Raw genomic sequence first — 23,404 nt, forward strand, 5'->3', positions numbered from 1 at the left:
AAGGCAAAAAAAAACACCCTTCTCCTCGTTCATTAGCAATACAGCTGGCATTCATCACAGGGGCTGTATGATGCCATGAAGGCACAGGGGAGCGCCTGCAGAACGTGGCACCCCTGGATGAAAGGGGCTCAGAGGCCTTGCTGTGACACCTTCCCCCAGCACAAACACAGCTCTGCCTCCTCCCCTTTGTGAGAGAAATGCACGTTCCCCAGCAGAGATGAGGAGAGCATGTCTGGCAGTGTGGATAACCCACAGCCAACCCACACGGGAGCTGGGCCAGGCTCTAACCCGGCAGCTCCCCTGCAGCCAGCTGTCCTCTTTAGAACAACCTTTTACAGCTCACCCCGGTTTTTGTCTAAACACCCCGTGACCAACAAGTCCTTACCTGAGATGTGGATGTTCCAGGAACGCCAACCTGTGGGCAGCTCTGAGCACGAACTCAGGCCAAAGCTGTTTGTAAAACACACGACCACGCGGGCAGTGTGGCAAATGACTCACTGTGTAAATGGCACAGAGAGAACTCAGGATGGATCTGAAGGTTTCATCTTTGTTCAAAGAACTGCAGAAGAAAGGCAAAATAAAAGGACGTGTTGATTCAGAAGTCCTCCACCTTTCCAATTCTGGAATGCAGAACTGCCCAGCAAGGCACTGGCCCAGTTTTAGCATGTCAGGAAGGCTGCAGCCCGCCTGCAGGCATCACCTTGCTGAACACATCTGCCAAACCCAATGGAAAAGAACTGGAAAGTGAGGGATGCTTCTGTGCCTACATTTGTCCATGCAGAGGTTGTAAAGGCTCAACTATGGGAAGAGTTGCAGTACACCTCTCTGGAAGAAAGGCAACTCCACAGCAAACAAGTTCTCTCACTCAATTTGTTGAGCAAGGACTCAAGGAACAGATCTTAGATGTATTCCAGTGCTGCAATTCAACCTGACTGGAAAGTGTCCAAGGCACAGCCTGGATTGCAACAGGCTGATAGCAGCCCATGGCAGCTGCAATTACCTCTGCTGGACAGATGGATCTCACTCACTTCTGTGCTCCTCTCCCATTCAATTTCATTGTCACTTCCAACCACTGTTCTTTCTTTTGTAGAAGCTGCAATCAAAATCAGAATACAGCTATTCACTTTCCAGTTATCTTGCAGTACTTCAAGCAGCACACAAGCGAGATAAAGAAGCCAGATATCATACAAACAGCAAAGAGCAGAAGATGAACCAGGAAATAATAATAATAAATTCCAGTAAGGGAAAAATAACTGGGGAAAATGCGGGTGGCCCAAAGGAAGAGGAATTCTATTTCTTGCTTCTTGAAGAACATGACTTGAGGGAAAGGATGGAAAAACTGTCTAAATTGTTCATCAAAGTTCCCAATGAGAATGCAAGATGAGCCAAAACCTTTACTATGTAAATTCGCAGGAAGAAGAAAAGGAATGTCTTTCCACTTTGCTTTACTTCAACGCTTTTACATGTATCAAATACACATAAAATACTTTACATTAAATTGAACAAATGCTTCGCTTTTAAAAACAACATGAAATCTTTGCAGGTGGGTGCACAAACATGTATCTCTCCCACAGCCTTCTAGCCCTTGGAAGCTGACCAACATGTGGTGGGGGCACATTTCCTTTCTGATCTGATGCAGGGCATTCCTGCACATGTTCTTCCCAGCATCCAGCTTGCTGACTCAGCTCCTCAAGCTCCAACAGCAATTGCTTTGCAGGTACCTCCCTCTGCTGCAGTTTGAAACCATGCAAGGAAAGCAGTGCTCCAATTGAGTGCACTTGAGGAAATGTCATTCCTGGTGTCCAAAGTGTCTCACTATCTTTTCACTCTCTTTTTTCAGTTCCTCTATGTGAGCATCCAGGCATTCCAGAATGTGCTGGGATCTCAGTTCTTCCTCTTCCAGGTATCGGGCAGCTACTGAGCCAACTGAAGACGTAGGCAGGGGGCACTGAAGTGAGAAAGGGACAGCGGGTATTTTGTTATTTCAGCTTCCAATCAGAAAAACTGCCAACCAGCAAGTCACCTAACTAAACAGCCCCCTCTGAGGGCCTGCATCATTTCTATGTAATCACTTAGGATTCAGACTGGTATCATTGCTAACTCCTCCATCTCAGTTGCTCCCCACACTAAAGCACTGGGAGCTGGAGTGGAACAGAAACAGCCTTTCCATCTGTTGCTCTTCATGGGAGGAAACTGTGACCCCAGGAGGAGGATTGCTAGGAATTGGCTGCTTACCTTCAGAAACTGGACTTTCACTTCTGTCACCAGCCCCTCCACTGAAGATAACAAGAGGGTTTATGCTGTCACAGTACAATTCTAGAGGAGGGCACAAAACTCTCTGCCCCGTCCCCAGAGGTGTTCAAAGCCAGGTTGGATGGGGCCCTGGGCAGCCTGGTCTAATAATAAATGGGGAGGTTGGTGCCTGTGGCAGGAGAGTTGGAGATTCGCGATGCTTGAGGTCCCTTCCAACCCGGGCCATTCTGTGATTCCGTGGCACTACAAACCCAGAAGGGCCCGCTCACCCTTCCAGCACCAACTCTGACTCACTGAAGTCTGCATTTTGCTCCTTGTCTTCATAAAAATCACCCTATGCAGCATCACCTCACAACAGGGCTTCCCGAGAAGAGAAGGAACTGCCAGACTGGGCGAGCACCAGGAGTCTCTGCTTCCTTTTGTTCTGTATTAATGACTTTCTACTGCAGTCCCAAAGGGAAGCACAGCCAAACTCCCATGGCAGCTCACCAAACTCCACTTCCATTCAGCTAGCAATGAACTATTCTAGATTCCTTCCTTCACAGTCAATGATTGTTCCTGCCACTCATATCACTTACCCACAACTTCTGAACTTACACAAAAAATAACACTGTAAGCTAAGCTCAAATAAAGGGTTGAAGAGAAGCTTCCTGCATCGGGGCAGGCAGGTGAATTACAACAGGGCTGCTTCCCATTACAGAAAACTTGCCTGGGTGTCCCAGCAAGACAATGTAACTGGTTATTCCCCAGCCCTGGAGTCCCATGGCTTTCTGGCCTTCTATCAACAAGCAGGAACAAAGAGAAACAGAAAAAAGGCTGCAAATAACAAACCAGCCTCCCCTGCCCCACAAAGCCTCCTCTCTTGAGGTTAAAGGAACTGATTTAAAGACACAGGTGCCTGACCACCAGCAGGGAGTCCCAGTTATCACCAGCAGAAACATCTGTGCTTCCTCAGAAACTTTCTTTCTCCCTTTCAGACCATACTGAGCAAAACGCAACACGTTCCTTTCTACTAAGTATCAACCCCCAGGGCTCCTCAAGGTCTGAAGTGGAGCTGTTTGCATTTCAATCCTTATTCTGCAACCTGAAGAGCTTCAGTTCAGAATTTACAATTCTCTCAGCTCCTAACATTTATTTTCTGGGCATACCCACCATCAATTTCAGCCTTGAAACAATTAAGACCTATTTTTGGTCTCAACAAGACCTACAGACCCAACAAGCCTCCTCTTACCCATGCATGAGCCTCACAGACTCTACTTTGGGTTCCCCATAAATTAAAAATAGCTGTTGTCACAGCTTCCAGTACACAGCCAGGGGGAAAGAAATCTCTACAGACTGCTCATGGCCACACATCTGGAGCAAGGACCAGTACTCAGGCTTCAGCCCTTCCCATACCACAGCCCTGCTTTGACAAATTCCAGCATACAATCAGTCCTGGTGTCCCACTGCTACCTCCCCCCAACTCTTCTCTGTTCCAATCAGTCTGCAGGCTGGTAATCACAGCAGGCATTGAGATATATGGTCTTAAATACCTCAGGCAAGAAGTGATCAAGCCCAGGTTTCCTGTATGGTGCACAAATGCTTCAGCAGCTGAGCTGCATAAAGAGGATGGAGAAGGTGCAAATACTGCTTCCTGTTAGAAAGATCACTGACTGGGAAAATAACAACCTCTGCTTGTGCAATGAAGCACTTCTTCCAGGTTCTCTTATCAGCCGACATAAATGGTGCAAAATGCAACATGCTGACTACTGCAGTCCCATTCAGAGGAACCAAATTCACTGTAATGTGGTCCCAAACCAAAAGCTCAAGCAGAATTCTGAAGCAACGAAGCAGGCTGTGGTGCACACTGATATACAGCACTACTACAGGGAGAATCATGAGATTCTGGAACTTGCTCAGTGATTGCAACAAACAAAACCTCTCCCTAGAGAGTTCTGACCAATAATTACATGACTCCCCTTGTCCAAGCCTTACCCATCTAGCAGTGCTTTCTCCTCCCTGTTTTAGGTTTGACATACGCTTGCAGAACCACACACCACACAGACAGATCTGTCTCCTTTTGCCATAGCAGAACTCAGTTGCATTGTCAGCAGTTGAATGGCAAAATGCTTCTATAGAACTGCTTACCAAAGGTACAGATTCTTGTTCGTGATTTGACTGCTTGGATGCTCCATCTGGAAAATCTTTGCCATCATCCAGGACAAGGACCAAAGAATCTGTGCCATGGAAGGCACCTGGAGCAGGGGTGGGTGACTCCACGCAGATCTTCCTGCTGATCTGGGTGGGTAGCTCAGCAGCTTCGGGGATCACAGCTCCCATTTCAGCAGGTAAAGGCTGGATCTTCCATCTCTGATGATGCTGAGTAGTCTCGTCAGGCTTGTGATGTATTTTCTCTGTTTGTTCATCCTGTTTATGCTGTGATTCCTGAGTTGTCCTACAAGGCAGGTGTGAAAACTCAACTGATCGACAGTTTGCCTCTTACCAGCTGAATTTCAGCAAGAACTTGGACAGCAGTAACACTTAACACGGGGTTTACTGATAGGCAGTTTGGATTGTCAGAGCTCTCTCTCATTTCCATAGAACCCCCTGATGCACATCCAGTCACCAGGGAATTCCCTCACTCTCCTGCTACTGCAGATACCAAAAACTCCCATATGCACACATCCTAGAAAGGAGAAGAGCACAGCCAACTGTGCCAAACCTAATCCTTGCACTGAAACCAGCACATACTGCTTTTCTATCTACAACACAGGCAGTCAAATACTAGCTGGCTTTGCAGAATGCAAAACAGCTGGGACTAAATGCTACTGCACTACTTCAAGCATAAAGGCAGATTCCAAAACAGTCCTTTTTGCTCTTCCCTGTATACTATGTGCTGGAGGAAGATGCTCTTCATCAAGCATATCATTAAGATCCCACACACCTCCATTCCTTCTGTTCTCCTTCACGGCAAGGAAACAGCATCTGTGGGTGATGCAACACTCACCTGTTCTGCACATCCCTGGGCTCATGCTCTTCACTTTGCAACCTCTGAGCAGTGCCCTCAGGCTGACTCTGGCAGACCTGGGTCGTGAGATCCAGTTTCTCCCTGGCCTCTGATAGATCCCTCTTCAGCTGCTGGTTCTCTGATTTTAATTTGTTTAATTCCAAGACATAATCTTCACTGAGTGCTCTCAGGGTGGCATCTTTTCCCTAACAGAGAAGGGCTGATGTAGAACGTAGCTTTTGCAAGATATCATAGACAAATCCAGAACAAAGTCTGGCAAGTGATTCTTTAAAGCATATTCTATAATCCCATTTTTGACTGGCAAAATTTTCACAGCTTTCATAAGAGCTAATCAATTATAAAGGCCTTATTGTGTCTGCACTGAGACAATATGTTCATCTGCCTAGGAAAGGAAATCCCTATCATTGCTGGCTGATGCTTTTAACAAGTCATGAAAATATGAGTTACTCAGATGTAGTTCTCACTCATTATCCAAGGCCAGAGGCAGATACATGGCCTTGAGTACTCTCCCAGCTGTATTTCCAGGGTTCTCTCACTTTGTTATGATGGAAACTGTCAGCCTAGGCTGGGAACACTCAGGTGACACCCCAACAAACTGCCTCAGCCTGAGCAGCAACCCAGACAGAAGAACAGCAAGCTGTACCAGGTTCTTCCTAGGGGTGTGGGGGAACACATACCCCACTGGTTTAGCTGCTGCTGAGAAATAACCACTCTCTCTGTGAACAGCTTGCTCCCCACCTTCTCCTTCCTAGGCCAGGTGAGTATTGTTGCCTTACTTCTATCCCTTTAGCAAAAGGCCTCCCAGCAGGAGGACAAGGGACACACTCTCATCCCAGAAATTACGAGGTCCTGAGTGGTTACAGCCTGTAGCTCGGAAAGACACCAGAGATTCAGAATTGAACTCTTGAGGTAGACAGGCACGAAACAGAAGTGCACCGAAAGTGCACAGTGAGAGGTCTAGGCCAAGAGAACGACTGCTCCCAGGTTGGGGAACCACAATGCTTTCCACCCCACGTGTACCTCCAGCACACCCAGCTCCACCTTTTCCAGCATCTCCGAGAGGTGACGGTTCTCCAGCTTTAAGGTCTCCAGCTGCACTAGAATCACCTAAAGAAACACAGAGGCAAACAACAGCTCAGAAAAAGAACATCATGTGCACATTTCCCACCCTCCATTCAAGTAAAAAGCACACTTTCAGCCATTATTCCTGCACCAGCACAGGGAGTACCAAGCAAGTAACCGTGCATGCTCATTCATTTAGCTTCCAAAGATGCCATCATCCAGACCTATTTAATGTGAGCAATCTCAAAGAGCTCAGCAGGGCTGCCTGTCACAGGTTTGAAAAGACAGATCCACCACCACTCAGAAGATCTCACCAGAAGGCTCTCAACGTCTTTGCTTAAAGGCTGCAGACAGAAAGGAATTATGAACACAGCAGGGCAGCATTACAAGCCCTCAGATTCCTTGAGGAGACAGCACACAAGCCTTTGGCTGCTTTTACCCTGTGCTCCACTGCTTTCCTCTCTGCTCTTTCAATCTCCATCCTCAGCCGCTGTTCTAGGTCTGACGTGGAGCCGCCTGCAGAGGCAATGGTGATGTCCCTCTGGTGTAATTCCTGTGTCAACCTCGAGATCTCCTTTCTCATCCCTTCCAGCTCACCTCTGTGAATTTGTTCAGCCTGAGAGAGCTGCTCTTTCAGCTGGAGGAAGATTTAAAAGATGCTTCAGCAAAACAGGGAAAGCGTTGGGCACGGTGACATAGAATCGAAGCGGCGGAAAGCAAAAAGCTCTATGCAAAAACCCCTTTGCACATGCATGTCCTTCCTGACTGAGAGCCACTTCATCCCAGTCCCTTTTCATACCATAAACAAGGCTGCACGCTGTGGAAGACTGAGCAGCCCCCCAGTCAATGAAATCGCAGTCCCCTGAGCCAACCATTCCGCAACCAAAGGCCCAGGACCTTCCCTGGGGACGTGCAGTAACACTTTCATAACACAAATGAGCAGTCTGCCATGCTGCCTTCCTAAGGCAGAGATGATATCTTTAAATAGCCTTGGCTTGACCTTTCTTATTTGAATTTGTCCAAATGCTTTTGATTCAATAGTAGCTTGTAGCAACTAAAGCTGCCCTTGGCAAACGTCCACAAGCTAGCTATGCACAGGGTAAAAATACACCTCTTTGTTTTCCTAACTCCATTTGATGACCACTAGTCCCCGTATTATGAGAGAATAATCATTCTCTATTTATGTTCCACATGATAGGCATGGCTTTATTTTTAGTACATTCAATCTCATTTATCTCTTTTCCAGTTTGGTAAGTCCTATTCCATTTGGCTCCTTGTATAAGAACCACACCATCCTTCTGGTCATCTTTTTCCACCTCTTGTTTTATTAAACCCCTTTTGAGATACTAGTCCTAAATTGCATACACCAGTAGGAACACCAAATGTTTATTCAGTACTGTAACAGAACGACAACACAGTGTAGTTTCTTCCCTAATATTCTACACCACCAACCAGAAATACCCAGCACCCAAACCTCCAGGATTCTGCTGAGAATTACAATTATTTTAGAAAACTGAAGCAGATGATCTCTGTAGAGATCCATGTAAATACCACATGGTGATTTGTGTCCATGCCACCTCAATGCCTCCCAAGCAGATAGAACAGAACAACTGTAACAAATCTCTTTGCTCTTCACATCTTGTAGAAGATTAATCAATTGGGTGAATGTTCCAATGCGCAGCCAAGCACACATCTCAGGCAGGATCTGCACCTCTGCACATTCAGAACAAGGGATGAAAGACTTCCACAAAACCAAGGTTTTGCTCAAGTCCCAGCTCCTCAATTCACACACAAACAAGAAGATAATTTGAAGCCATAGCTCAAGTAGGATGGGATGTGTTACAGCGGAACATATTTCTTCCCTGCTCCTCTTCTAGTCCAGAGCCTGCAGAAGGCTTAAGCTCAGCATTCTGGGCTTGACTTTGCACAGTTGCCCCTCCAGCATCAGTTTGAGAACATCCAGCTTACACAAAGCAACCTGCACAGCCATGCACGAAAACTTGTGAAACCTCTCCATCTCCCCAGATCTGTTCCCTACCCTCCCCACATCCCTGCCTCCACATCACCCCTGGCCTTGGCTCCCATCCACGCCTTGCTAACAGGGCGCTGCAGCCTCTTTGAGGCACACGATGCTCACGGGGAACTGCTGACTCCACGAGTGCCTTTCCCACTCCCCAGGAACAAAGTGATATTACCTTTTTAATCTCCGCCTTTGACTCGGTACGGTGCTCTTCCATTGACTGCAGCTCTTTGATACTCTCAGCCAGCTCTTCGCTCAGCTGTACACACCTTGCATTTGAAGACACCAGGCTGGGTGCCAAATGTAAAACTACAGGTTAGAATACCCCAACAAGGAGAACATGGTCGGGAGAAACTTTGATCTCCCAAGCAGTCTCTCATGTCATAACTGAAACTGGACTCTAACCCAGACATTCCCTCGCAATCCTTTGGGCTTGTGTACCAAAATCCTTTTAAAAGGGATGGGGATGCTGATTTAATAGATACAGTGGTTTCTCATATGTTTCTTTGTCATAATGAGATTACCAGCTTCCCATGCAGACATCTGCCTGAAAACCACCAACTCAAAGAGGAAAACTCGCTTCTAATTCTTATTTCACGGGTTTAGATCAGGTTCTTACAAGCTGCCTGACAAAGAATCCATAACCTATTACAAATGAAGGTGCTAAGCCTAAGCAAGCCAAAACCCTGAAAACACCCACAGCATGCAGTGAAAAGCAGCCAGCCAATTAGCAAAACAGTCTCACTATTAAACTCCAAAATGAATAGCATTTGATTTCTTTCGCCCTTTGATATTTTAAATAAGCCTACAAAAAAAAAAATTAAAAAAAATCAGAGAGACTGCTGAACCTGATGAATACAAAACATTGGGCATTACACTGTTATCCAGGTTTCATTGCAGAGCTGGGGGAAGCGAGCAGACTGCTACCTGTCCTCCAGGTGAGTCACCTCTGCCTGCAACTGCTGCTCCTTCTCCTGGGCAACATCCAGCTGCAGGAGTACATGCTCCAGCCCTGGAGAAGACAACTGCTTCTCCTGCAAGCGTTCCTCCAAGGCCCTAAGCAGAAACAGGAAATCTAAACTCAATACAAAAACATTATGCCTGATTCAATTTCCATTGAATTACCTGAAAAGCCCACAAAGCCTAACACTCAGGAACACCGGCGTGCATTGTGAGTACATGATGTGCACAGTGTTTTGACGTCGGTCTCCCTGAAGCAGACAGTTTTGCTGCCGTTAGCAGCCACCCAGCAAACACTTGCAAGCAATGATGCAACTGTTGGGGAGCACACAGCACCACGTGTTGACACAGCCACTGGAACTCTCTGCACTCTGCATACTGCCAGTGCAAAAGGTGAAAGTGAGGTGATTTTCTCACCTATGAGGTCACCTCACCCAGGCCCTAATGTTTCATCATTCATTCAGTGAGAACTTTCACAGACATTCCTAAGCTCAGTGTCAAGTCCTGAAAGTGCACCAGCACTCAGGTGAAATGGACAAAAGGCCTGCACACAAAAAAAAAACAGAAACCATGCTTAATATCACCATGCTGCCCCCAGGAACCTCATGGGGTAGAAAGCTAATTCTTTCTAAACACTTCACTGAGAGTCAGTAGATTTCAAGAGCAATGCAATTTACCAAATGCCGTGAGGAAGCACAGCACTTGTGAAAAGCATCAGTGCACTACGCTGGGCATCAAGCAATACAGATCCAACTCTATGAAAACGCTGCTTCTGTCCTCAGTGGGAGAACCTGACATACACATCTGGACACGAGAGCAAAAGCATGAATGCTACCTGATGAGGATTTCCTTTGTGTGAAGAGTTTCAGTCACCCTGGCCAGCTCTTTTTGCAATTGCTCCTGGTGCAGCTTGGAGCTGTCAATGAAATCCTCCTGAGACTGCAAGGTGGCTCTGAGCTCCATCTTCTCATCCTGTAACACCTGCACAGGAGGAAGAAATGGCTGTTGCAGGGTTTGTTGTAGATTGGTTTGTTGTTATGAGATGCTGAACAGATTTTTAAGGAACCCTTGCAAGCACTGCAGAGCACCACATGGCTACAGAGGCATCTTTGAGGTGAATCAGGAACTTTACAAAGGCTCACTGCTTCACATTCAGCTTCTCAACAATTCCTTCACTGACCTCGAGCATTTTCTTGGATTGCCTCAGTTCTTCTTCAACTCTCTGCTGGTCTTCCAGAATCATGCGATTGTTTTCAGTCAGATCATCCACCCTCATGTTAAGCCTCTCCACCTCCAGCTTGTTGGCACAGACAGCATCGTTGGCTCTCTCCAGCTTGCTGGTTAAGTGCTGGATTTCTGATCGGCTCGCCAGCTCCATCGACTCCAGAATCTGCTTCCGACTGGCAAGCTGACTCTGCTAACAGCAAGTGGCTTGCATTTCATATTTGTACAAAGGTATTAAGGTAAAATTATAGATATTACAGCACGCCAAACCTCTATGCAGAAATGGCATCTGTTTCTTGGAGCAACAAGTCACACTTCCACAGGAAGCCTGACTGTCTGCCCTCCAAGGAATTAGGGAAGCAGTGCTCCAGGGCCACGAGGCAGGGAAAGCTTCCGAAGGTAGATAGAACAAAAAACCCAAGGGGCCCCTCTGATTCCAAAAGGCGTTCAAAGAGGGTCTCTGAAAAGAGGATCACAAATCACCCAAGCTGTTCAACCATGAGCTAAGGACAAACTGCTTCTTGTTTTCTGCCCATTAACCTAAGGCTGCACCAGCACAGAAGGTTTGCAAATATCATAGAATGGCCTGGGTTGAAAAGGGCCACAATGATCATCTACTTCCAGCCCCCTGCTGTGTGCAGGTCACCAACCAGCAGACCAGGCTGCCCAGAGCCACATCCAGCCTGGCCTCCAATGCCTGCAGGGATGGGGCATCCACAGCCTCCTTGGGCAGCCTGTTCCAGTGCCTCACCACCCTCTGGGTGAAAAACTTCCTCCTCATATCCAACCTAAACCTCCCCTGTCTCAGTTTAACACCATTCCACCTTGTCCTATCACTAACCACCCTCATAAACAGCTGCTCCCTCTCTTGTTTATACACTTTCTTCAAGTATTGGAAGGCCACAATGAGGTCTCCCTGGAGATGACACACAAGATGACCCAGTCATTACCTCCACACCAGGTCAAGAAAGCAATTCCTGGTGCACAGGGAGGAAAAAAGCCCCACCAAGCAGATGAAACCCTGAACTAGGTGCAACCACTAATTATGCTTTGCTTTATGCAATAAAATACATCCTTCTGACAGCTTGCTTCAATGCTTACTTTGAATGTTTCATTGTTTTAATGGCAGACAAAAAAAAAAAAAAAAAACCATAGTTACAAGGAATGCCTGACTAGCAAACAATGCATGCAGTATTATTTACAAGCACAATGCTTTATTTCATGGCATTTCTTTCCACGTAGCTGACTGGGGAAATGTAATAAGCCAGCTCTAAGAATTATTCCCTTTACCTATTCCCTTTTTGTACAGTACCTTATAATTTCTAAAGGCTGAAACAAAATATTGGAGTGGCCCTTTCCTCCCCATACCTAAGAGCAGCGATTCCTGCTGGCTTCAGAATCGCCCCTTGTCTGACACACAATGCCTCACAGCTGAGCAGACTGCAGGAGCACTGCCTTTGGAAGGCTGTGGTATGATTTGGATTACAGCCTTTTCATTATTTGAATAGTCATGACAGAAAACGTAATCAAGAAGGGGCAAGAGTTCAGCACACAGCCCAACGAGACGCCGTGGCACACGACCTGAACATTTATTTCTGCATTAAGGAGACACTTCAGCAAGCCCTCCTTTCCAGGCACAGGACAGCACAGAAATCAAGGTTACCCCGTGGACTTGGAGGACTGTGTGTATTGCATGGAGGTGCTCAGCCTGACCTGCCACTGCCATAGGCAGCAATGACGGGCATGAGGAAAGCCAGGTGAAAGATGGGAAGTGCTCCGTGGTCACAGATCTCAGCTTGACCTCATGCCAGAAAGCAGCCAGACATACAAAAATGCACTGAAACATCCCAGAGAAGAATGGAGTATTTTCACACTGGGATTCTCAAAGAAATGGAGGGCTCAGGCAGTCTGCTCATAGGGACTGTGCACCTAACTTACCTACGCTGCTAAGGAAAAACCACCCCAAATTTCTGCTCTTCTGCAAAGCAGTCAGTTCCTCTGTGCTCCACGATAGCAGCCCACACTCCAAGGACACATCTCAGACAATTGAGCTATCAATGACACAAAGACAGCAGAGCAGCAAGACCTTCTGCTCAGTGACTCTGCATTGTAGATCTGCTGGTGTCAGCCTCTCACAAAGCCCCTGTCAGAGCCCAGCTTCAGCCCTGCCTTCACACACATCCTCCTCACAGGAGCTCCCACTCAAGAGCAGCTCAGCAGCCCATTAACTGTGAAGCCCCCAGCAAGAGGTTCTTATCAGTGCCTGCTGTGATTGTGGCAGTGTGATGGCACAGCTGGGCTCTCAGTCAGTTCACCTGGCTCTGCTGCAGCACCACTAACTCACCCAACGACCAGCTTTTCAGGGATGGCAGCCCCACTATTCCTTGTTTCCAGGAGATGAAAAAGAAAGGAAAGGAACAGGACTGAAAAATGCTGTTAATTCTGCACGTTGTGGAAGTATTCACCATTGGGGAAGGCTGTTTTTCAACCCCGTGCTCTGAGCTGGACACAGAAGGTACATTTTTAGCTACTGGCAGGTAAACAGCTTCAAACTAAACAACCTGATGGAGCAGCTGCTTTCAAACATCATATGCTGTGGTCTCTGGCTCTCAGGGAAAGCTCCATCCTACGGTCTTCTCTGCTAATTGGAGTGGGGGAGTGAGAGCAGCAAGAGGTTTACCTAACTTCTGTTGACAGCCTCCAGATCTTTTTTCCACACAGCACTTAGACACGTAAAGCTTATTCCATTGGGACATTAAAAGTCATTTCAATGGCAACCTAAACTGGATTCGAGCCTGAGAGATTTCATTAGTCTCTTCCCCCCTCCCTGCCCTCCCACCTGCTGCACAAACAGAACAGAAACTTTCAGCACATATTAACCGTACCTGAATGAGCTCAGACTGCTCAGCCAAAGCCTTCCTCTGTGCTTCCAGTGATGCCACCTGCTGCTGGTAGAGCAAACGCTGCTTCTCCCAGTCAAGCGATTTTTGACGGAACTCCTGCAAGGACAGCAGGGATGGCTCAGAGCAGCACATCCACACAGCTGACAAGACTGCCCCCTCCCAGCTCGTACCCATGTTTGCTCTCCCTCCCTTCCACATCCTCACACACCTTTCCTTGCAGCAGGGAAGCCATTAACCAGCCATCCGATGCACCGTCTCAGCAGCACAAATCCCCTCTCACACTGTGCTCAGTGCTGCGTTTCCCTCCCTCCCAACTTAAAATATCAGTGTCAATTATGGCTGTTTACAGACGTTGAGTGCTAAAAGGCTCACAGTTCCTCACTTGGGTTTGCTGTCAGAGGTTTAGCAACACAGACTGACTTTAGCTTGCAAAACAGGCCATCACTGGAATCACTGGCAACCACTAACTGCAGAGCTCCAATGCTATCCTCAGCTCCAGCAAGTGGATGCTACATCTTACCCATGCCTCTGTTAGCCTTGTCTAGAGGTACACTGGAGAAAAACGGAGCCTGGCGAAGCTCAGCACAGCAGGGAGATTAAAGGACAAGACATGGCTGAGAAGTTTTGTTTGTAGCTCCTCCTCCCTCCAAGAAGTGAGATGACAGCCTCACCGCATGGGAATTCATTCCACTCACACAATTAATTGCTCTTCCAGCACTTTCTTCCTTTTACTCAAAACTGAAGAATAAGAACTGCAAAACAGTTTACCCTGTGTACTTAGAGGCTCCAGCGCAGGAAATAGTCTTTATGAAGCAATTGAGGAGAGCTTCACCAAAAGAGTAGGTGAAGAGTACCTCTGGACCAGGATTCACAGTGCACTTCCTAGTTGTCTGAATAGAGTCACCCAAAATAGGGAAGCCCAAAAGTCAGCTCATACATACGAACCAATTAGCAGCTGCTTCCCCATCACCCACCTCCAGCTTCCTGCTCAGTCGGCTCATTTCAAACTGGTCGTCCCCTTGCCTCTTGTTGGCCTCTTCTCTAGCATCTCTCAGCTGTTTCTTCTGCAGCTTCTCATAGCTTCTCCTCAGCCTAGCCAACTGCAAGAATTCAGTGAAAAGGGCAACTTTGTTCAAGGCCAGCGGGCAGGAATTAAACAGCACACTGAAGGAAGGCAAACAAAATAGCTTCACGCAAACAATTCCCCCAATCAAGGCCACACAGCTTGCAAATGAAGATTTCTATTTGTATAATGAGCCTATTATACTGATAGGATCACAAAATACGCTGAGTTGTATAAGAGGAGCAGGATGCCACGCTGAAGTCATGACATCAGCAGCTCCAATTAGACCTCTGTCTTATCACAATGGGAGCATGACTGAAATATTGATAAGATGGAGGTCTATATGTAGCTGTTAACGTGGCATCTCCTCTCTCTACCTCTCTCTGGAGGTGGCTCCAAGTGTCTGTAGCAGCAGCAGAACCTGAGGTCCATCTCCTGGTGCCAAACACAGGGGCAGTTCTACATTCTTTGAGGTTAAAGTGAAGCTCAGGTGAGAACTGGAACTCTCCCACTCGGCAGGAGAAGGAAGATTTGAGAATTGTCATTATACATAATATCAACACTACTTCATCTGTCATCCTCTCCTTAGATACACGACGTATTTCACAATAAGTGGAAAATGCCAACAGAAAATAACACTCCTACACCTACTGCTAGAATGCTAAACTCTTATCAGAAGCACAAATGAGGAAAAAACAACCAACACTTAAATGACCCTCTGTGCAAACCATCACTTGCAACTTCCACATATTTCTCCATCTGTTGAGCTCCCCAGCTCAACTATTTAAACAAGCTAAGTTTCCAAACAGTCACTGTGAACCTCAGAAGACATCATCCCCAATTTGGGAAGCGATGGAGAACTGACATCTCAATCAAGACCTCATGACCACACCGTGGTCAGGAAAGGTTCTCCAGGGTCCTGAGTCAGCAAGGTGCTTAAGCACATTCATTGGGAATGGACAGAACGTGTTTTGCCAAACGAGTCAGGAGATCACAAGTACTGGTTTATTCTCTCAGCAATCTCAGACAGGTGGACACTGGACCTGTAATTTTACTGGTAACGGTGGTAAACTGAGATAGAAACAATTTCCCCAATTAGTACTAACAACAGACTAAGGAATAGTGCAGCTTAATGCCATCTGCATGAATACTTCATGGGTAAAACACAAGTGCACAGCAATTTTAACCACAAGACACACACTATATTCTAGCCATTGCAATTTAGGCTGATCTGGCCAAAGCACCTTAGCCTTGCTCTGCAGCCTATCCACTATTTCAGTGGGAACATCTCCTGTTAATCACACTGAGCAGGAAGGTGTTGTAAATGAGGACAGATGCCTTCTGTCACCAAAGCTGAGGCTACCAAATTAATTTAAGTTATGGCTTACAGTGAGCATGAACCAAGCTGAACTCTCCAGGGAGAAAAGGTCAGTGCTCTGCTGGCTGCTCATGCCTCTTAACTCACTGCTTCTGACAAGCAAGCGGAGACAGGCAGAATGAAGGCACCAACATGGAATGCTGCTGTTCCACCTGCAGGACACTGTGTGTGTACCACCTTGAGGGGAACAGAGCTTGTCGAGATGGAAGCTCTGAAATCACTTTTTTCAAATTATTCTCCGAGCATTCTTAGGTTGTTTTGTTTTTTAAGGCTGATATGCTTTGAGAGAACAGAGGCCCCTTCAAACAAAATCAGACGCAGTGGAAGCAAAGTGATGACGAGGCTGCATTCCGATCTGATCTCAGTTTCTCCATAGAATCAAGGCTGGTTCCACCACCACCCATTTTAATTTAAGGAAGTGCTGAAGGAGCAAACTGCTGCTGCCTGTACCCATAGCAACTTCCATACAAGCACTGTGGTGACTATGCTTGGCAAATAGAGGAAGTTTTTGCACTAAACCTCTGCAGATGTCTAACGTATGAAAACTGCAACTTAGAACATATTCTTATTCCTGCAGATTTCTTCGTCACCACGTTCCCCTGACGTGCCAAAAATAGGGCCAGCAAAGCACAAAAACATCACTTTGTGCTCAGTGCTCTCTTCTGTAAGAGCACAAACACCAAAAGAATGGGAAGCTTTAAAACCATGACACTTAAGCAACGGCAACGATGCCAAGCATTTCACCTACCTGCTCACATACCGACTGGGATCTAAAAACCAACCTTCCCTTTTTGAAACTTACCTCCTCTTGAAACTTCTTCAGCTGCTGCTCGTATTCCCTAACCAAGTCCTGTTTGGCTGTTTCCATGTCTTCCAGCTGCTGCCGTAACTTGCCAACCTGAACCAAGAATTAAAAAGCAGATGAACAGAACGCAGACAGATTTCACTGGCTGTAAAATAGAGGGATTAGTCTTCATTTCATAAGTATACACAGTAGTGGAAGTGGTAAATGAATGTTAAGAGGTCCCAGTTTCCCAAGCTGGGGTCAGTCCTTTTGAAACAAATTTAGCTCATGTCCACATCTCTGGTTGGCTGGGATGAGAACTGCCTCAGTTCTGGCCTCGTGTTTTCAACCAGTGCCTGATTTCCACTTGTTGAGATGAAGCTGACACTTTTGCCTTGCGCCAAGAGGTTGCTTTTCTTTGTCATTTTCATCAAAATGTTTATTATAAACATCCATTATGATTTCAAACTACCTACCAGGAGAAGAGATGGCCATGTCATTCTCTTACCACAGTTAGATGAAGCAGAGATTCCAAATAACGCATGGACAAAGAAAGAAACAGTGCTTTGAAATTCTTGGGAAAGACTTCCCTTCTCTTGATCCAAATCCTCTTATTCCCCTTCTTTTTTCTCCTCACCCTTTTCCCTTTTCCCATCCACGACCCAAAGCAGTCACCTTTCTAACTGCAGGTCCAGAACACAGTGAGCCAATAAACAGGCAGCACAGTAAAGTCAGAAGAAATCATCAGTGAAAATTCATATGAATAAACCAAGAGTATGAATATACTGCAGCATTGCTTTTAACCATAATGCACAATTTTGAAATCAGCGCTCACTTCTGGTGGTAAAATGTACCACGGGAGGCTCCTGCCTTACTTAGCACAGCTATTTGCTGATCTTAACTCTTTGCTTCGGCTTGACATTTAAGCAAACACAAAGAGGAGGACATTTTTCACACAGGGTGGTGAGGCACTGGAACAGGTTGCCCAAGGAGGCTGTGGATGCCCCATCCCTGCAGGCATTCAAGGCCAGGCTGGATGTGGCTCTGGGCAGCCTGGGCTGCTGGTTGGTGACCTGCACACAGCAGGGGGTTGGAAAATGATGATCATTGTGGGCCTTTGCAACCCAGGCCATTCTATGATTCTATGAAACAGCAAAAAAAAAAACTAACTCAAAACTGATGAAATAGTCAGCAAACACTGAAGTTCACGTGCAACCTTTCTGTACCTCTTTATGCTTTTCCTCCAGCGCAGCCCTGGCAGAGGAAAGTTCCTGCTCTCGAACACCCAAGCAAGCTTCCAGAGCCTGGGTCTGTCCCTCCCATTCCGCCTTCTTGTGAGCCACCATGATGTCAATCTGCTTCATCAGCTCCTGCAGCTCAGCTTCACAGGACGTCAGGAACCCACTGCGGAAGGGAGCGAGCTTCAGGTCACAAAGAGGAGCACAGAGGTCCTGCATCCCCACACCAGCGATGCCAGTGATTGGTGTGGAACATCACCGGGCAGAGATCTAAACTTGGCAGTGACCAACGGGGCATGCTTTGGAAACCACAGTCAGAAGAAATGGCCCCCACGCTTTCACATGTAGTGTGTTTTGTCTTCTAATGTCACAGCAAGCCCCCATGACCACTGGTCCCTTTGCCTTGCATTACCTAAGTAAACCACAACGCGTTCTGCCCATATTTTGCATTGCCCCTAATTGCTCTCCAGGCACGGGCATTTTATACCCACTTTCAGTCATCAGAGAAACCTCCCAGCTCCTGAAAACAAAGGTGTATCACAAATGCAGACAAACCCCTAAGTGGAGGGGGTTGGATGACAACATGATAATGAAGAATAAAACATCCTCGATCCATTGGGGAGAGCACGCTCCCTCGCGATGCTGCAGCTTCTAATTTGGTGCAGTAATTATTGAAGCCAATTCAACCAACTCCTGTAAAACTTCACAAGTGCTAAGCTAGGGACAATATTAAGGCTTGCAAGATACAGCCCTGGAGGGCTGTGAACTCCATGATGATCTTCACCCCTTTAATTTGACTGTCAAATGGAAGGCTCTGGAAAGGAGTGGAAATCAATAGGTTAAGGGATTGAAATTTCTCTGTTCCCCCAGAGCATACGCAGACTTCACAAGCTGACAGTTTTTCTATAGGGAAAGAAGTAGCTCTTACAGCAGCCAAAATCAGTTAAATTGGAAGTTCACCCTGGCCTGCGAGTTAACCAAAAATTAGCAGCTATTATGCACAGCAAGAACATTTCCTTCTCAGCATCTGCTGATACACAGCTATGTCTAGACTGCATTTATGCAGCCAGTTAGCTGTAGAAGATGCAGCACTGAGTCACATTCTCAAAGATAACGATGAAAATGGTGTCAGTGTCTTCGGTTTCGTGTATAAATAAAGCATTGTTATTCCATTACTGGCACTGCAGCCTCTCTCTGGGATCTCCAAGTCCAGAGGCCTTCACCTAAGGGCCACAGGGATAAATGGGTGTCTGCAGCTCCAGCACAAGCAGGAAGCAACCAGGCGCTCTCAATACAAACACGTCTCATTAACCTCACTGGGCTCTTAAGAATAGTATTTATTCACACTGCTACTTAGCGTCATTCCTGATGCTACAAGGCAAGAGGGGGAAAATAAATGGGTAATGTTTTTAGAGAGGCGAAACACGGAGATGCTAACACTACAGGCTGCAAGGCGGCGAGGGATCGCTGCAACGTGCTGAAGCAGCCACGGCGCTGCGGCCACTGCGTGCTGCACCGCCTGCCTGCAGGAGGTACCAGATGAACACCAAGGGCCTCACTGACACCAGGAAGCTTGGCTGAAGGGTGGCTCGCGTAGAGCATAAGAAGGAAGCCCTACAGGGAGAGCGTTGTAAAGGACTGGCACGCACTCGTGCATACGTACCTCCCCTGGCCATTCCTCTGCATTCCCGCCAGCAGAGCCTCCATCCCCCAGCGCCGGTGGGTTCAGCAGCGGGGAAAGCACGCAAAGCAGCGGTCACCACCGCATCCGCGGGCAGCGGGAGGGGAAAGGTGGGGAAAACGCACAACGCCACGAGAAGCGGGCAGAGGCACGAAGTGACGGGGCAGACAAATGCTTGGTTGCTACAAGAAGGTTCTGCGCCGGGGGCACCGGGCACACGGGGCACACCGGGCACACCGGGGGCACCGCGCCCGCTCGCAGAGCGCTGCCGACCGGGGCGGGGAGGGCACGGCGGCGGCCGGTGATGACGGTGGCGGCGGGCGCCGGAACACCGCGGCGGGATGGGGCGGAGCGCTGCTGGCCGCTCCGAGAGCGTTGGGCCGCCCGAAGCGCTGCGCGTCCCCGCGAGCCGGGGGGTTGGGAGGGGTACGGAGCTGCCTCGGAGGGAGAGGATGGACAGCGAGGTGCAGAGGGACGGCCGCATCCTGGACCTGATCGATGACGCGTGGCGGGAGGACAAACTGCCGTACGAGGACGTGGCCATCCCGCTGGTAGGTGCGTGGCGGTACGAGTCCTCCCAGCACATAACGGCTGGGCTGTCCCGAAGCTGCTGGGGTCACAGAATCACAGAATGGCCTGGGTTGAAAAAGACCTCAGTGCTCATCCAGTTCCAACCCCCTGCTGTGTGTCCAGCAGCCCAGGCTGCCCAGAGCCACATCCAGCCTGGCCTTGAATGCCTGCAGGGATGGGGCATCCACAGCCTCCTTGGGCAACCTGTTCCAGTGCCTCACCACCCTCTGGCTGAAAAACTTCCTCCTGATATCCAACCTAAACCTCCCCTGTCTCAGTTTAAAACCATTCCCCCTTGTCCCATCACTGTCCACCCTCACAAGCAGCCATTCCCCCTCCTGTTCTTATGCTTCATTCAAATACTGGAAGGCCACAATGAGGTCTCCCTGCAGCCTTCTCTTCTCCAAGCTAAACAAGCCCAGTTCCCTCAACCTTTCCTCATAGGGAGGTGCTCCAGCCCTCTGCTCATCTCAGTGCCCTCCTCTGGACCCCTCCAAGAGCTCCACGTCCTTCATGAGCCAGCAGTGTGCTCTTGCAGCTTGGAAAGCAAATGGTAGCCTGGGCTCCATCAGAAGAGGGGTGGCCAGCAGGGGCAGGGAGATGGTTGTACCCCTCTACTCAGCTCTTGTGAGGCCCCAGCTGCAGTACTGCATCCAGGTCTGGAGCCCCCAGTACAAGAAAGACAGGGAGCTGTTGGAGAGGGTCCAGAGGAGAGCCACGAAGATGATCAGGGGGCTGCAGTACCTCCTCTATGAAGACAGGCTGAGGGAGCTGGGCTTGTTCAGCCTGGAGAAAAGAAGGCTGCGGGGTGACCTCATTGCAGCCTTCCAGTACCTAAAGGGAGCCTACAAACAGGAGGGGAATCAACTCTTTGAAAGGGTAGATAACTGCAGGACAAGGGGAAATGGTTTTAAGTTGAGGGAGGGAAGATTTAAGTTGGATGTCACGGGGAAGTTCTTTACAGAGAGAGGGGTGAGGTGTTGGAACAGCTGCCCAGAGAGGATGTGGATGCCTCATCCATCCCTGGAGGTGCTCAAGGCCAGGTTGGATGGGGCCCTGAGCAGCCTAGTCTAGTGTTAAATAGGGAGGTTGGCAGCCCTGCATGAGGCAGGGGAGTTGGAGATTCATGATCCTTGAGGTCCCTTCTAACCCTGGACATTCTGTGATTCTGTGATTCCTGTACTGGGGCCCCAGGCCTGGACGCAGTACTGCAGATAGGGCCTCAAAAGAGCTGAGTAGACGGGGACAATCACCTCCCTCTCCCTGCTGGCCACTCCTTTTTAACGCAGCCCAGGATATAGTTGGCATATTTGTCTTCCTAATCACTTTTCCAAATGCATCTTTGCAGTTGTCACTTCAAGGACAGCAGTAAACACACTGCTCTCTGCAGGTAGGATTCCCTGCCTGTGAACCCTTTGCCATGAAGAGACATGGCAGCCATAGAATCATTGAATTTCTCAGCTTGGAAAAGACCTTAAAGATCATCAAATCCAACCACAACCAAACCATCCTACCATTGCACAGCTGTACCACTGCTAGGCCCCACCTCAGCCATTTGGGAGCACTCCCTGGATACGGATGTATGTGAGGATCCTCCCCTTGTCTGTTAGCACAGGCGTAATTTGGCTAGCACCAACGAAGTAGTCATGCCAAAATCATGGCATCTGATAAGCTGATGGTTTCTACCAGCAAAGAGACACTTCCAAATTGCCAGTGACATCACTTGGGCTTTAGTCCTTACATCACAGTGTGTCATCGCTCTTGGAAGAAGTGCAGCTCGGGACCTTCTCAGCAAAGGAGGCGAGGAGCAGCTACTCTCCTCCAAAATCGATAATACACAGCAATTCCTGCCAAGAGGGAAAGGTTTTGCAGAACTGTAGTTCTCAGGGAGGAGTACCCAACCCCTCCTTTGCTTAGGATAATGCGTTTTTGAGGCAGGCTATGTATCACAAACTGCTTCTTTGCTGATATTTGCCATCACCATGTGTCCAGGTTGAGAAACATTATGGCAGCCTCAAAGCAGGAAGCCTCATCAATTGACAATAAAAACAAAGGTGTAGTTGTGGATATGCAGATCCCCGGGGATGGGACTGGCTCTGATCATATGGAGAAGCCAGCACAAATTCAAGGAGATTTGATCAGAAGCTCTGTGAAGGAGCTGTCAGAATGGCTGTAACGTGAGAGCCTATCCTGGGCATCTGATCAGTGCTCACTGCAGAGACCTCCATCAGCTGGCATGGCCCAAAGTCATTTGCTTTTCTCTGAAGGGATTTTATGTGGCTCTTACTGAGATTTCCGAAGATCCAGACTCAGAGTTCTTGCCCCGTGTCTTCTGGAATAACACACTTTGTGACTGCACCGATGCAGCAACACAGGGAACAAATAACGTAAGGAAGTAAAATGAAATCACATTTAAACTCTCCTTCCTCCTCCCTGCATGCTGAGCATGGTGTTGCACTTGGTGGGGGTTTCTGACATCTCCTGTTGTCACAGCGCAGCCACACCAGAGTTCCACGTGTAGGAAGAGGAAGGATTTCTCACCTTGCCGTAAGAAAGGGATATGTTACAAAGCCAGCTGTCTCAATACAGCTACAGTAAATGCAATATCTGTATTCTGGGCAGCGACAAAGAAACACAATCCAAACAAGCAGTGGAATAATTGCACCATGCTATTATTTACTTATTTTGCATTTTCTATATATTCTCCTTCACTGCGTGTGCAGTCTGAGTACATAGCAAGGCCCCAGGGCCCTGGAAAGCCAATTTACCTTTCAGATGAAGCATCATAATCATATGAAAAGAACATTGTTCCTCACTGGGCTTAGTAATATTTTAACTGAATCAGTATGTATGATATGTATTGTTCAGATGCCCCCTCTGGTCTCATTTGTGGATTTTTGTATTTATTCATATGAAGTCTTCGTCACCTGCTCCATTTAGGAAGCTTGTTATGCACAGAATGCTTTGTACCTTTTTTTGTTGTTCTCAGAATGAGCTCCCTGAACCAGAGCAAGACAATGGAGGTACAACGGAGTCTGTGAAAGAGCAAGAAATGAAGTGGACAGATTTGTCTCTGCAGTATCTCCATGAAAACGTCCCTCCCACGGGAAACTAATGAATCCAGGGGACTTCATGTAAAATTATATCTTCTGTTAACTTATTCTTTAGTTGGTGCCAATTCTGCTCTTAAATGTTTTCTACACGTGATAAAAATGTACTTTTGACTGTCTGGAGTTGTTCTTGCATTTCAAAACTCGGGAT

The 23,404-nt window shown here is 47.7% G+C and overlaps 2 protein-coding genes across 4 annotated transcripts; one reads left to right on the forward strand and one right to left on the reverse strand.

Annotated features, from left to right (window-relative positions):
• Nucleotides 1-1,441: 1,441 nt before the first annotated feature.
• Nucleotides 1,442-19,830, reverse strand: CEP63 (centrosomal protein 63). 3 transcript variants are annotated; one of them, XM_042820926.1, is made up of 14 exons: nt 19,556-19,830; nt 17,881-18,058; nt 16,673-16,768; nt 14,404-14,529; nt 13,412-13,525; nt 10,483-10,716; nt 10,138-10,283; nt 9,270-9,398; nt 8,518-8,632; nt 6,762-6,959; nt 6,281-6,367; nt 5,240-5,445; nt 4,381-4,687; nt 1,442-1,948 (listed from the first exon to the last, which is right to left on the reverse strand). In XM_042820926.1, the coding sequence occupies exons 1-14, from the start codon at nt 19,597-19,599 to the stop codon at nt 1,790-1,792; spliced, it is 2,139 nt and encodes a 712-aa protein (XP_042676860.1). In that variant the 5' UTR covers nt 19,600-19,830; the 3' UTR covers nt 1,442-1,789. The 3 variants fall into 3 exon arrangements, with proteins under 3 accessions (XP_042676860.1, XP_042676861.1, XP_042676859.1); XM_042820927.1 differs by having other exon boundaries at nt 6,302-6,367; nt 10,483-10,719; XM_042820925.1 differs by having other exon boundaries at nt 10,483-10,719.
• A 94-nt stretch (nt 19,831-19,924) lies between these two features.
• ANAPC13 (anaphase promoting complex subunit 13) lies at nt 19,925-23,372 on the forward strand. Its single transcript, XM_042820266.1, has 2 exons — nt 19,925-20,124; nt 23,133-23,372. The coding sequence occupies exons 1-2, from the start codon at nt 20,026-20,028 to the stop codon at nt 23,256-23,258; spliced, it is 225 nt and encodes a 74-aa protein (XP_042676200.1). The 5' UTR covers nt 19,925-20,025; the 3' UTR covers nt 23,259-23,372.
• The last annotated feature ends 32 nt before the right edge of the window (nt 23,373-23,404 follow it).

The sequence above is a fragment of the Centrocercus urophasianus genome, unplaced genomic scaffold (assembly GCF_019232065.1).
Source record: "Centrocercus urophasianus isolate 14NV4802_14NV808 unplaced genomic scaffold, USGS_Curo_1.0 seq_19, whole genome shotgun sequence".
Classification (NCBI taxonomy): Eukaryota; Metazoa; Chordata; class Aves; order Galliformes; family Phasianidae; genus Centrocercus; species Centrocercus urophasianus.